We start from the raw sequence: 12,221 nt of genomic DNA, 5'->3' as shown, positions 1-12,221 counted from the left end.
CCTGCCTCTAGTGTCCAGAGCGGCGTAGGGCACTCCGGATCCCCACCACCCACAAAAAGAAAGAGGAAGAGTGCTCGTCCAGTACAGGCTGATGACCCCGACACGGCTCCACGGTCCGGCACGCCAAGGAAGCCTAGCTTCAATGATGCCGAACTGGATGCACTTGTGCAGTATGTGTCCGAACATGACGCCGAAATGTTGGTCACTTCAGGGTGTAGGATTACACCTGCTCAACGTCAGGCACACTGGCAGTCCATCGCGGACAGCATAAGTGCCCTTGGGTTTATGAGGCGCACAGCTGTTGAGTGCTACAAGCGCTGGAACGACCTTAAGCGTAGGGCAAAGAAAAAGCTGGCCTCAAGTCATGCCGCAACTCTGGTGACTGGAGGTGGGTCTCCACAAGAGGACATAGAACTCACTCTACATGAGCATGTTGCTGGGACCTACGTCACAGAGGAGCAGATCCAAGGTGTGGGAGAACTGCCAGATTACGAGGCATTGTCCGGTGAGTGCACATGCATGTGTGTGTGATCCATGTGTATGTAGTTTGTGTGAGGGGTTCTGGTTGAGTGCCAGGTCAGGGTGTGTGCCTGAGTGTTTTGTCCCACCCATGTGCTTCATCCAATGCATTCTGCGCCCCGGGATTTGGGTATTACAGTATCCCTTCTGGCCACAGTAGGCATTTTGCACTACATTGCGCCAGTTGCCCTTGAAGTGGCATCTTGCTACCACATTGTTCCGTATTCAGCTGTGTTCATTCAGGCTGATTGTAGGAATTCACCTGGTTCTACTGCGCATCACTCTGCCCTATTGTCACATATATGACATGCCCATGGTACATGCCATCTGTGTGATGGCATGTGTCATGTATGAGTATTGGACATGCCACTCACAGGCCAATGTGTGATGGCACTGCTAGCCAGCATGCAGCTGATGTGTTGCTCTCCCATCTTGGTGTCATCAGTGTCTGACATTTTCCTCCCCTTCCAACTCATGGACAGTGCATGCATGGGAGGGTTATAGTCATGTGGGACATGTGTAAATCAGGTACTGGTACTGTAGCTTGTCTGGCCTAATAGCGTGCCATGGTGCTAATGCCTGTTTCCATTTTTTGTCTTTCTTGTTTTTGCAGAGGATGACGCACCTGATGCTGTTGAGGGAGAGGAGATGGTGCAGGCCCAGGAGGGATCTGAAGCACGACCAGGCACCAGTGGGGGAACGTGGTTTGGTGGTGGGGGAGAACCCTCTCTTGCTGCAGGCCATACTGTCCCGGGGTGTCCCTGGCTGCAGCTCCCCAGAACTCTTTTCAGGTATTGATTCGGATGAGGCCTATGTGGATTCGCAGGAATGTGTTCATGGAAGGGATACTGTTCTGTCCGACCCACCTGCACCAGGGGTAGAGCCCACTATGGGGATGTCAGTGTTGGTAGGTGCGCCTGTGGTGGTTACGGATGCAGGGCCACACTCCGCAACATCTGATCCTGTTCCTGGGCCAGCAGTTTAGAGGGGAAATGCAGTCCTGCAGCCTCAGGCAGTGCCGACACAGCAAGGCACAGTTCGCCTTGCCCCAGACAGGTGTGGTGCCCGCCAACGCGGTGGCCGTCCGCCACCAGGCAAGACCGCATGGGAGCAATCCATTTATGGTATGGCCAACCAACAGGCAGCATCATCAGAAATGATTGCTCAAGCCATGGAGAGGGTGGCCACTTCCATTGTCCCCCCAGAAAGGCAGATGGAGCTACTACAGCAGGCAACAGACTCCATTTGCCAATCAGTCAGGGAGGACATGTTGGCGTCCAACAGGGACAGACAGGCAGCCCTGGACAATCTGAGGGAATCAATTTCTATAGATGCCCAGGGACAGAGGGAAGCCCTGAGGGGAGAGGTCCGGCACCTCAGGCAGACTCTTGTGGACCTTGAGGCTTCCACTGTCACCAGGACGGAACAGCTGCTGGAGCACGTCACCCATATGCTCTCAGCAGAGATGCAGGCAACTCAGGCGGAGGTCCGGGCAACACGTCGGGTGTTGCATGGGGATCTCCGCACCATATCCCTCCAGAACGAGGCCTTCCAGACCCGCATGCTTGCTGCCATGAAGGACCAAACTAGGGCATTGCGTGGGCTGCCTCCCATGGCACCACCACCTCCTGTGGCAGCAGCAGCAGAGGTTGAAGAGAGCAAATCCAGCAGTGAATCTCCCACTATTTAGTAGCCGTGCAGGCCATGAGCCCATGGAGGTGTTTTTTTTTTTCGCAACATTAACGCAGGTGAATGTTGGTGGGCACCCTGTCCTCGGACCTCCTGGGTGGCCTCCCCCACCCCCCCTACCCACACATGGCCAATTTTGATTTTTGATTTTTGATTTTTTGTTGCAGTGTGTTGCCTTGTGTGGCTCCCGTGGGCATCCACTGTATTCCGGCTGGGCACATGCAGGCTTGTCCTGAGTTTGGGTTAGATGCTTGGGTCAGTGAGACACACACCCCTCCTGCTTCCCGTTTCCATGGGCTTGCAAAGGGTGTGCCCAAGTGACAGTGAATTACACAGTGACGTTGGACTCCCATGAGCTGTGTGGGCAGTCTGTAGTCAATACTGTGTATATATTCCTAGTGCATATTGTTGTTGTATTGTGCACTGCATGGTGTATTGATGTGTGCTTGTGCATCCATGTCTCCCTCCTAATTTGCAGGTTCATTCCTCATGTCTTCACAAGGCCGTCCACTTTGGAGATGGAGCTCATGTTGTGAGCAGTGAACTTCCAGATGTGCGTGGCAACAACACTGTACAGTTGGAGGTGGTGGATGTGCTGGCATTCTCATGTTGTAAGACTACGTATCCTTTGCCTTAGTACTGTCATGTTTATGCTATGTCGATTGTATTGTGGTAAGTATTTGGTCATGTGTGTTGTTGTTTCTACATTTATGTGGGCATATTATGTGTGGCCAGTTTCCATTAGGGACACTGTATATTGTGACACGTGTCAGGTTTGGGGGATGACTTTGTTTGCTCTCACATGGCATGTCATGCCATGGTGTGTTGGGTGGCGGTGCTGGGGAGGGGTTGGGTGACATGGCACTGTTGTCATGTTGTGTCTTGCAAGGGGGTAATGGTTTTAGCAGCATAGAAGTGTGTATTTTGAACACAGCATTGGTGCTGTTTGTGTAGGTAGGGAAGCACACAATGGAACACTTCCAGATGTACAATCTCAGGCTGGTATGTTTGTGACAGTTGACTGTCCATTGACACATCATAATTGTCAGTAACAATCATCATTGATTGTCAGCTGGTATGTGCCAGGGCTGTGTGCACTCCACAGGGGTGTGATTTTATGTGAAGTAATTAGCCAAGAGCTGCGTATGGGCTGCCTCACCCCGTGCCCTTTCCCCTCCCATGCGCAGTGGGCATGCATGTGGTTGGGGATGTGGGGGCACCACCATGTCCACGGCCAGGCCCCGGCATGTTGCAACGTTGTGCAGGACACATGCTGCCATTATGATCCTGCACACTACTGGGGGAGCGTATAACAGCTGCCCGCCAGAACGGTCAAGGGAGCGGAAGCGTGACTTGAGCACTCTGAATGTGCACTCCACGATGCCCCGGGTTGCGATGTGGGCTGTGTTGTATCTTACCTGGGGTGGCGTGGTGGGGTTCCGAATTGCGTCATCATGTGGGTGCTGAGAGGGTAGGCACTGTCCCCTGGGGAGGTGGTTGTGGGTATCATCAGTGGGGTTGTGACATTACTCAGTATCTGACATGCATGCATGCGCAGTGGCATTTATACTCACCGAGCAGCCATGTATCGCCATGCCGCCCAGCTTCTATGTCCCGGTTTAGGGTAGACATTCTGTAGATGAAACTGTCGTGGGTGGAGCCTGGATAGTTGGCGTATACTGAGGTGATGATTCCCTTGGCATCACATACTACCTGGGCGTTGATGGAATGCCAGTGCTTGCGGTTTCTATAGATGTGCTCAGTTGCCCTGGGGGGACGTAGAGCCACATGGGTGCAATCAATGGCACCTGGCATTTTGGGGAATCGTGCCACCCTGTAGAAGTCCTGGGCAACAGCCTGCCTTTCTGCAGGTGTTCTGGGCAGGTATATGTGCCTGCGGACTGATGGGCGTGCAGTGATGATGGCCAAGACCTGGTGTAGGCAGCGTGACTGCGTGGCCTGTGACAACCCCCCCACTATGGCACTTGTCCGCTGAAATGATCCAGTGGCCAGGAAGTGCAGTACATTGAGGACCTTCTCCAGGGGGCTGAGTGCTTGGGAGCACAGGGTGGTTGATGTGAGGTCATCCTCCCACTCACTGACCAGGTCGAGTATTATGTGAGGTGGAAACCTGTACCTCCCATACACATGGTCATCAGGCATCCCAAAAAGGCTGGATCTGGGTGTAAAAATTCTGGCCCGGACTATCCTCCTCCTCCTCCTCCTGCCGTATCCCATGGCCACTGCTGCTAGGAACGGTATGTTCATCCTGGTGTCTGAGCTTGTTTGTTGTTTGCGTGCACTTTTATGCTGTGCGGGTGGACGTACGGCTACTTCCTGCTGGCGTACGTGTTTCCGGATTGGCCACGTTCGTTTCCATGAATACGTGTTGTAGGCGAGCGTGTAAAACTTCCCGCGCAGCCCTGGAATACCCGCACCCAGCCCAATCGCGTGTGGTACTTCTCACGCACCCCTGAAATACCCGCACGCAGCCCAATCGCGTGTGAAACTTCCCACACACCCCTGAGATACACGCATGCAGCCCAATCGCGTGTGAAACTTCCCGCGCACCCCTGAAATACCTGCACGCAGCCCAATCGCGTGTGAAACTTCCTGCGCACCCCTGAAATACGCGCACGCAGCCCAATCGCGTGTGAAACTTCCCACGCACCCCTGAAATACATGCACGCAGCCCAATCGCGTGTGAAACTTCCCGCGCACCCCTGGAATACCCGCACGCAGCCCAATCGCGTGCGAAACTTCCCGCGCACCCCTGAAATACACGCACGCAGCCCAATCGCGTGTGAAACTTCCCGCGCACCCCTGAAATACACGCACGCAGCCCAATCGCGTGTGAAACTTCCCGCGCACCCCTGAAATACACGCACGCAGCCCAATCGCGTGTGAAACTTCCCGCGCACCCCTGGAATACACGCACCCAGGCCATTCGCGTGTAGAACTTCTCGCGCACCCCTGATATACACGCACACGCTCCCCCTGTTCTGATCGCGTGTGAATCTTCGCGCGCACGCGTGTTCCCGACGCCCGTAATACGCGTTCCCCGCTTTTGCCAGTCCGGTAAACTGGTACAGTGTTGGCGCAGCCCTTTGCGATGGTTTTGCGATCTTGATGGCTTTTCCTTGTGCAAGGGCGTTCTTGGGGGCGTAACTGGCGCTGCTGCAGGGTCGCTGCGCCACTCTGCGCCACGTCTGCTTTTGGAGGTGAGAATCCATGAATACGCTGTGCGCGGGAATTGATTTTATCGCACGCGGCTGGCGCAGACATTCGCACGGGCACGCTGTGCGCCAGCCGCGTGCGACACTTTTGAGAGGAATTACATGAATCAGCCTGAAAAATTCTACAGGGCACAAATTCGAATCCCGCCGGGAGTGAATCACCTTTTCAGGGTCGATAAATTGAGAATCATTAACTCGGGCAATACTTATTTATGTCGTTCACATATCTCATGATGGCACGAGGCACTACAGTAAACCTTCACCGCCTCACAGAAAGTCCCCTCAATCACAGCATTTCATTTAGTATCACCTATGTGCAATGTTCAGTCAGCCTGTGCGACACTCTTGCGCCCCATGTCCACATGTTATTTTGTGTTTGAGAGGGCTAGGATCCAGGGACATCATTTCAGCAAAATGCCAGGGGTAGCAGAGGCGACATAACACAACCCTTGACCTCTGATTGACCCCAGCCCGAAGTGACATCACAGAAAGAATGACATCACAGAAAGCAATAGGACACAATCTTTCACTCCTTGACAAAACAGGAAGTGGCATCACATAGCACTGCTCCTAAGTACACTACGAAAAATAGGATTACGATATCACTGTGATGTGATATACATTTCATACAAGAATAGATCACCATATGTATTGTTAATATCGGCATTTATAGGCACGTATTACCAAATTACACTGAATGCAAGCAGAAATCCAAGGCCAAAGGAAATGATGTGTTATTATATAGCAGTTAGGCTTAAGAACTTTATAAAGTACCAATTTACATACAGTATCACCCAACCTGTGTTTTTACTCATTTATCAAGCTAAGAAGCATGAAAGGCTGAGTTGGCCTTGCCGGGATTCGAACCTGCAACTTGCAGATCGCACACACATCGCAGCAGCGAAAGCTCAACCCACTGAGATATCTTACCGGTTATAGCTATCTTACCGGCTATAGTAAAATGAGCAATTACATGTCTGAATGTTCTCAAAGTCAGAAAGCAAATTACACTCTGTAGTGGATACCATTAAACTGGTAACTGAGATTTTAACTGCAGGCCAGTTCCTCAGCAGGTCTGGTGCAAAGTTGGCCACATGTCAATCCAGTAGGTATATACTTTTCAGGCTTCAGAGGTTAGCAAAATACATACCATTGGAAGGGTTCATACCTGTGTATTAAAGAATTTAGAGTAGCGCAGGGAAAGCAGTGGACTCACATGGCATCCCGTACTCGTGGCACTCGTTACCTCATACATGCAAAAAAGCATCATGACGAACATGCCATGGAGACAGAAAAGCTAGACACATTACAACAAAGCATTAATTCTGGCACAATGAAATCAAGGGCCACTTTATGTGCTATGGTCAAGCATTTCTAAACTGTACTCACTGTACTTGACAACATCCTTGTGCCATTTAGGCACAAGGATGTTGTCAAGTGACCGAGTACACCGAGATTGCATGTCTTGTGATGATTGTAACAAAGACAATGGGAGAAAAAAAAATGCTATAACTGTGAAAAGCAAAACACATAGTCCGAATGCTTTTTGGAAGTTTTTGTCTGCATTGTGAATTTGAGGTGTTTAAGGACAGACTAAATTAGTGGCTCGCCCCGTGAAGTGTTCCTGAAATTAACCTTTAATGAGTCTAGCAATGATTGTATAGAATTCCAGAAAGACAAAGGATGTGTTATTCCTATGCTTTCTTATTTAGGGTCACTGCTCAAAGTGTTACACTTGTGGAACCCCCTGTTTTTTTTTTAAGAGGCCTGAACAAGAAAACCAGAAACAAAGAGCCAGATGGTGCTGGCCACAGCCCAGGAGCTTACATTTTTTTAGGGTTATCAAAAAAGACCATAGAGGTAGCAAGGGAGACCTCATGTGTCGCAGGTGCGACCCCTGACAACCCCCAAATGACGTCCCTGCAGGGATCTAGGAGAAATGCATTATTCTAAGGTTCTGTGTCTTGGGACTAACCAACCGATTTTACACAGACTACACGCCCCCCACAATACGGCTGCAAAAATTGCAGCAAACAAGGGCAGTTGAGACCATATTTCACCTCTCTTGAAAAACGAACACTGGCGCACACAGTAAGAGCGCGCATCATTTATAGCAGTGGTGTACAAACCTTTTTATGCTCAGCCTCCCTAGAGTAAAAATATTGTCATCTAGAACTGAGGCCGGAGGACGTAGTTTGCCAGTAATAGCTGCCAAACAATGGAACACCCTCCCGCTAGCCATCAGATCTGACCCTTCTCACACTTCCTTCCGCTGAAAACTCAAAACCTGGCTCCTCGCCTTCAAACGGTAGCACTTTTACATCCTAGTAGATACCTTGGCTTACTGTAATTATCTGTAATATCTGTAAATACTGTACACTGTAAACTTTATTAAATGTTGGCTCATTTATATGTAATTTGTAATATTGTCTGCAAATATCTGTCTAGCGCCCAGATACCCACGGGTTAGGCGCGCTTTACAAATGTTAAATAAATAAATAAATACATTCTTCTCTTCAGTAAAGAGCATGTTGCTGCCCCCAGATGACATATCTGTTTATAGTTTGTATTGGAAGCAGTCACCACACTCCCTTTTTGAAGAGCCTTGCACATCCTCCCCCCTGGCCATCATTTGGTCCTGGGGGGATGTGGGGGGTCATACCCACAGTTTGAAGACCACTGCTTTATATGGATCCGCCGCATCTTACCTCAAAGGGAGGGTGAATGCTAGAGGCCAGGCATAGCTTTAGAGACCCAACACAGTGGGCCTGATTTAGAAAAGCCTTTTTCGATGGCGCAATCCCATTGAAAAACGTTTTGTAAATCAGAGTGTGTGTTGGCCGCCGGTAGTTTCCAGTGATGGAGAGTCATTGGAATGCTCATCTCAAGTCCAAGGGGTGATCTCTGGAATGCTCTGCCTGTGTTTCGGGCACGCTCGAAAACATAGTTTTTCAAGTAGAGCAAAGGGTATATAGCTCCTATGAAAACGCTTTGATTCCCGTTCAGGGTCGTTAGCGCTATATTAACCACGCATTCAATATCAAATATAAAATTAAATATGCACGCTGTCAAATATTATAATGATATTTTCAAAGTACTATGCTTCCTATGTACACAGCTGTCTGAAAACAAATGAGTTAGCAGTGAAATTGTAAGTATGTGACTAACCCAGTATAGAATAGCACGCTACTGGCAGACCCTTCTTTTTTTTTATTGTGGTACAAAAAACAAACTTTTAAGAAATAAATTTACAGTTTTACCTCTCATATTTAAAACAGAAATAAAAGGAAACGTATTTCCCAATTTCTTGTCTCCAACTGTCTCTATATAAAAGAATAAATGAACATTTGTGGAGTCAAATGAGACATATCTGTTGTAGGACTCTAACCACATTTATAGTCAAAGCCGTTTCATGGCCTGAAGTCATTCTCACCCAAAAGTCCTCAGATGACAACCAATCACTTGATCTAACAAAGTGTCCCATCTATTTCAAATATTTCTGGCAGACCCTTCGTTTCCTCTCTCGCACGCACGCAGATATAAAGGCCCGCATAAGGTCGTCCACCACACTGCATGAAAAGGTTTTGTGTGAGCGCCGTTGTGCTCTGCAGTTGCCAACTCATTTTACACCGTGTAGTAAAAACTCAACTGTGTCTTGGCGCTTCGTAACAGGTGTCTTGTCCGTGTTCCGATCTAAGATTCGAGACAATAGTAGATGTTTTAAAGACCTCCGAATAAGGACATTTTGTGTCACCTCTGCATGCGAGTTATACAACAATTGCTTGGGCGGGGGCTGAACCCAGCGACTCGCATAAGCGCCCCTGCGCACACTACACCATCTGTGTGCAAACGGGGTGTCCGTTGTGACTTTGAGGTGCAGGTACTTATGTGTTCTACGGCAGTACACGCGGCATTCTCCTTGTCGTCAGGGTGGTGGGGATGGCCTAGTGTGTTTGGCTGCTGCTGTGGACATCTGTGTGTTCTGGTGCAGTGGTCGGTGAGCTCCGTGTAGGTTGCTTCCAAGTCCGCCCCCTGACTCACATCTTGCCACGTCGATACAAGATAACACATTTGCGTTGGCTATCAACAATGACTATATTAAAGCGCCAAGAAGCAATTAAGTTAGGCGGAGACCGCCCTACAAATAAACATTATTTAGAAGCAAACGAGGAAACTATGTGCGGCCTTGGGCAGCTGGCATGACTTCAAGCTAACACATTGCACTCAAGCTCTATACGTGGACAGCAGCACCGTGGCATATACTAGCCAGAGAGGTGCACGTGAAAGTTGGGACCGCGCGCATCCTTCCGTATGATGCTGTACTCGCGCGCCGTCCTTTGTCTGACCACCTTTCAGGATCTGGCGGACACGACTTCCTAGGCGTGGATCCTGGCTCAGCGGCCCCTCCCAGCGCTGGCACAGCTGGAGGGGATGACATTATCCCGCAGGTCTCCCGGGCATCTGTCAGGCAGTGTTCCCAGTCATGCCTCTCCCGCCTTCCCTCACCTTCCGCGGTCCCTGGGGCTCCCTGCCACGTGTGTCTTGTCTCATCCAGCCTGCATGGGACGTGTAATGCACACATCACTCTATTTCAATATCCTTCTCTGCACGAAGCCTTCCCTCATATTAACCAGCAATACATCTCCGCACGGTCTCAGGTCTCGCGCTGCACCGCCTCAATTTGCTTTGGCTGTCATTACTTTTCAGACAGTCTGGGGGAAAAGGGTGTCTCGCCGTGCCCGCGCCACAGGTCCAACTTTATACACTAACGCCTGTCGGCGCCGCGTAAATGCAATGACAGGAGCCCAGTCCCCATTTCCACTTGCCTGGGCAGTTTACTCAAGTCCTTGCAAACAGCTGTCGATAACCCGCCAGCTGCCAGAAACACCCCCCCTCCTGTAGCCCACCCCCACCCAATCCAGGGCTGCACTCACCTGGCAGAAGCTGTGTGCTGCTAGGATCCAGGGCAGGAGCCACCTCATCACTGGCAGCCAGGGCTAAATGCATTGGGTGAAGCCAGCCCCGCAGCGCGTGTTAAAAAACAAGCCAAAACAGCAGTTGCGGCACTTGCGGCAGCGCAGAGCAGCCCCGAGCTGGCAGACCCCGGCGGCCAATTCTATGTCCCCTTTCTGCGGCTCTTTGGGAGTTTTATTAAAGCCTCATCTGACGTCAGGCAGAAGGACTAGCCCTGCAGTTTTTTTTCTCCAAGTGAAACTTTTCCCCTGCCTTGAACTTCTTTTTTTTCCCACCTCCACTGTTCTCTGCTAGGATCCGTCAAAGAATTCTTAAAGGGAAAGTAACAATGCATATCACACACAGCTGCGCGCGCGCGCGTGCACACGCGCACACTGATGCGCCGACCTGTCATTCTATCACAGCCTGCAGCGCCGCAGGGTCAATGCGTTCACATTTCACAGCTCTACTGATGACCTGAAACACACGTGAACGCTGCTGGCGGAATTCCCCAGAGTACAGCCCGAGCACAACCAAAACAGCACATTACACACCGGGCAGCTTCTTCCACACTGCCACTGGAGACACACATCTAACCCGGAGGAGAGTTTAGTGTAATCTTAAACCTGTCTGATATGTTTTTAGTTCCGCAGTTTAGGGACCTTGGTCGTAGAGAAAGGCTTCAGCAGTTTCTGCCATCTCACCTCAACCATGTGTTTACGTGCACACACATGCCTTATACATCGCGCGAAGAGGGCGAGTCAACATATTGAAAGTAAAACGATAGAAAGCGCACCTCTAGAAAGGAAAAAAGCTGACTCCCAAATGGTAGCCTGCTATCATATTACACGGACAAAACTAAATAAAAAATGTAAAATCGAATGCCTTAAAACAATGGAACATAATGTTCATTTCATAGAGATTTGAAACAGTTAGTGGCTGATTGTCAAATCATTTACTGGCAGTAAGTCTGATTTACTCTTGGCCTACCCGTAGAGTGAGGCACGTTGATTAGTAAAGAAGTTACTAGGACTCACCCTGACTGATTCCTGGCTTACTCTCTCTCCCCTCTTTGCAGGAGTAAAGCAGCAGGAGCAAACTTCTTCTTGAATCAGCCTTGCAACAGTTCACCTAAACACCACCCTGCGGCATCCGTATACCTATTCTGAACAGTTTCAAGCCAACTTCTTCTTCGACAGGGTTCTACCCCTCTGTCTCAATTATCCCCGCCAGCCTCTCCGCTCCACCATCCACCCTCTGACATTGCACTTCACGCTGGAGTCCTACTCCCACTCTGAGTGCTGCCACCTATTCCCGTCAAGTCTACGGGCCTTGCTTCCAATCTTTGGCAGTTATCTGTGCTGCCTGCAATGTTTGCTACCTTTTTGTCCATTTGCGGGTGTGTATCTCCTAAATCATAATTCTTCTGCCCTGAAATCCTGTTCTCCTGAATCCCCTTTTCTATCCCCATGTTCTCCTGTTCCCCCATCCTGACTCCACTTGCATTCAATTAGGCCCAACCACCATCCTGCCTCACCCGTCTGCCTCACTGCATGCCACCAGCGTTTGTGTAACTGCAGTGTCTCCACTTTTGGTGTGAATATGTTGGCCTATTAAAGGCCTGGCATTTCGACACAGTAAAAGTCCATGTACATCTGGGTGTTTATTTGCAAATTCATGAGTTGAGGCCTTTGAAATAAAGTGTATATATTCAGATACAAACCCATACGCATATAATATACAGACATGCTGGAGACATTGCATTGATGAGATTTATTCTATTCAATGGATCTATAGGTGAAGGCTGCACTTCTGTTAATTGGG

At 49.8% G+C, this 12,221-nt stretch overlaps 1 protein-coding gene across 1 annotated transcript in view; it reads right to left on the bottom strand.

Annotated features, from left to right (window-relative positions):
• CCN4 (cellular communication network factor 4) overlaps nucleotides 1–10,609 on the bottom strand; it is a 244,315-nt gene extending 233,706 nt beyond the window's left edge. The window contains exon 1 of the mRNA XM_069621659.1: nucleotides 10,379–10,609. Within this exon, the coding sequence (XP_069477760.1) occupies nucleotides 10,379–10,426 (48 nt within the window). The 5' untranslated portion in view covers nucleotides 10,427–10,609. The remainder of the gene's footprint in view (nucleotides 1–10,378) is intronic.
• Between the last annotated feature and the right edge of the window lie 1,612 nt (nucleotides 10,610–12,221).

The sequence above is a fragment of the Ambystoma mexicanum genome, chromosome 5q (genome assembly GCF_040938575.1).
Source record: "Ambystoma mexicanum isolate Mex_15411 chromosome 5q, UKY_AmexF1_1, whole genome shotgun sequence".
NCBI classification, from domain to species: domain Eukaryota; kingdom Metazoa; phylum Chordata; class Amphibia; order Caudata; family Ambystomatidae; genus Ambystoma; species Ambystoma mexicanum.
Note: the sequence above shows the minus strand (reverse complement) of the source record. Positions and strands in the feature narration are given on the sequence as shown.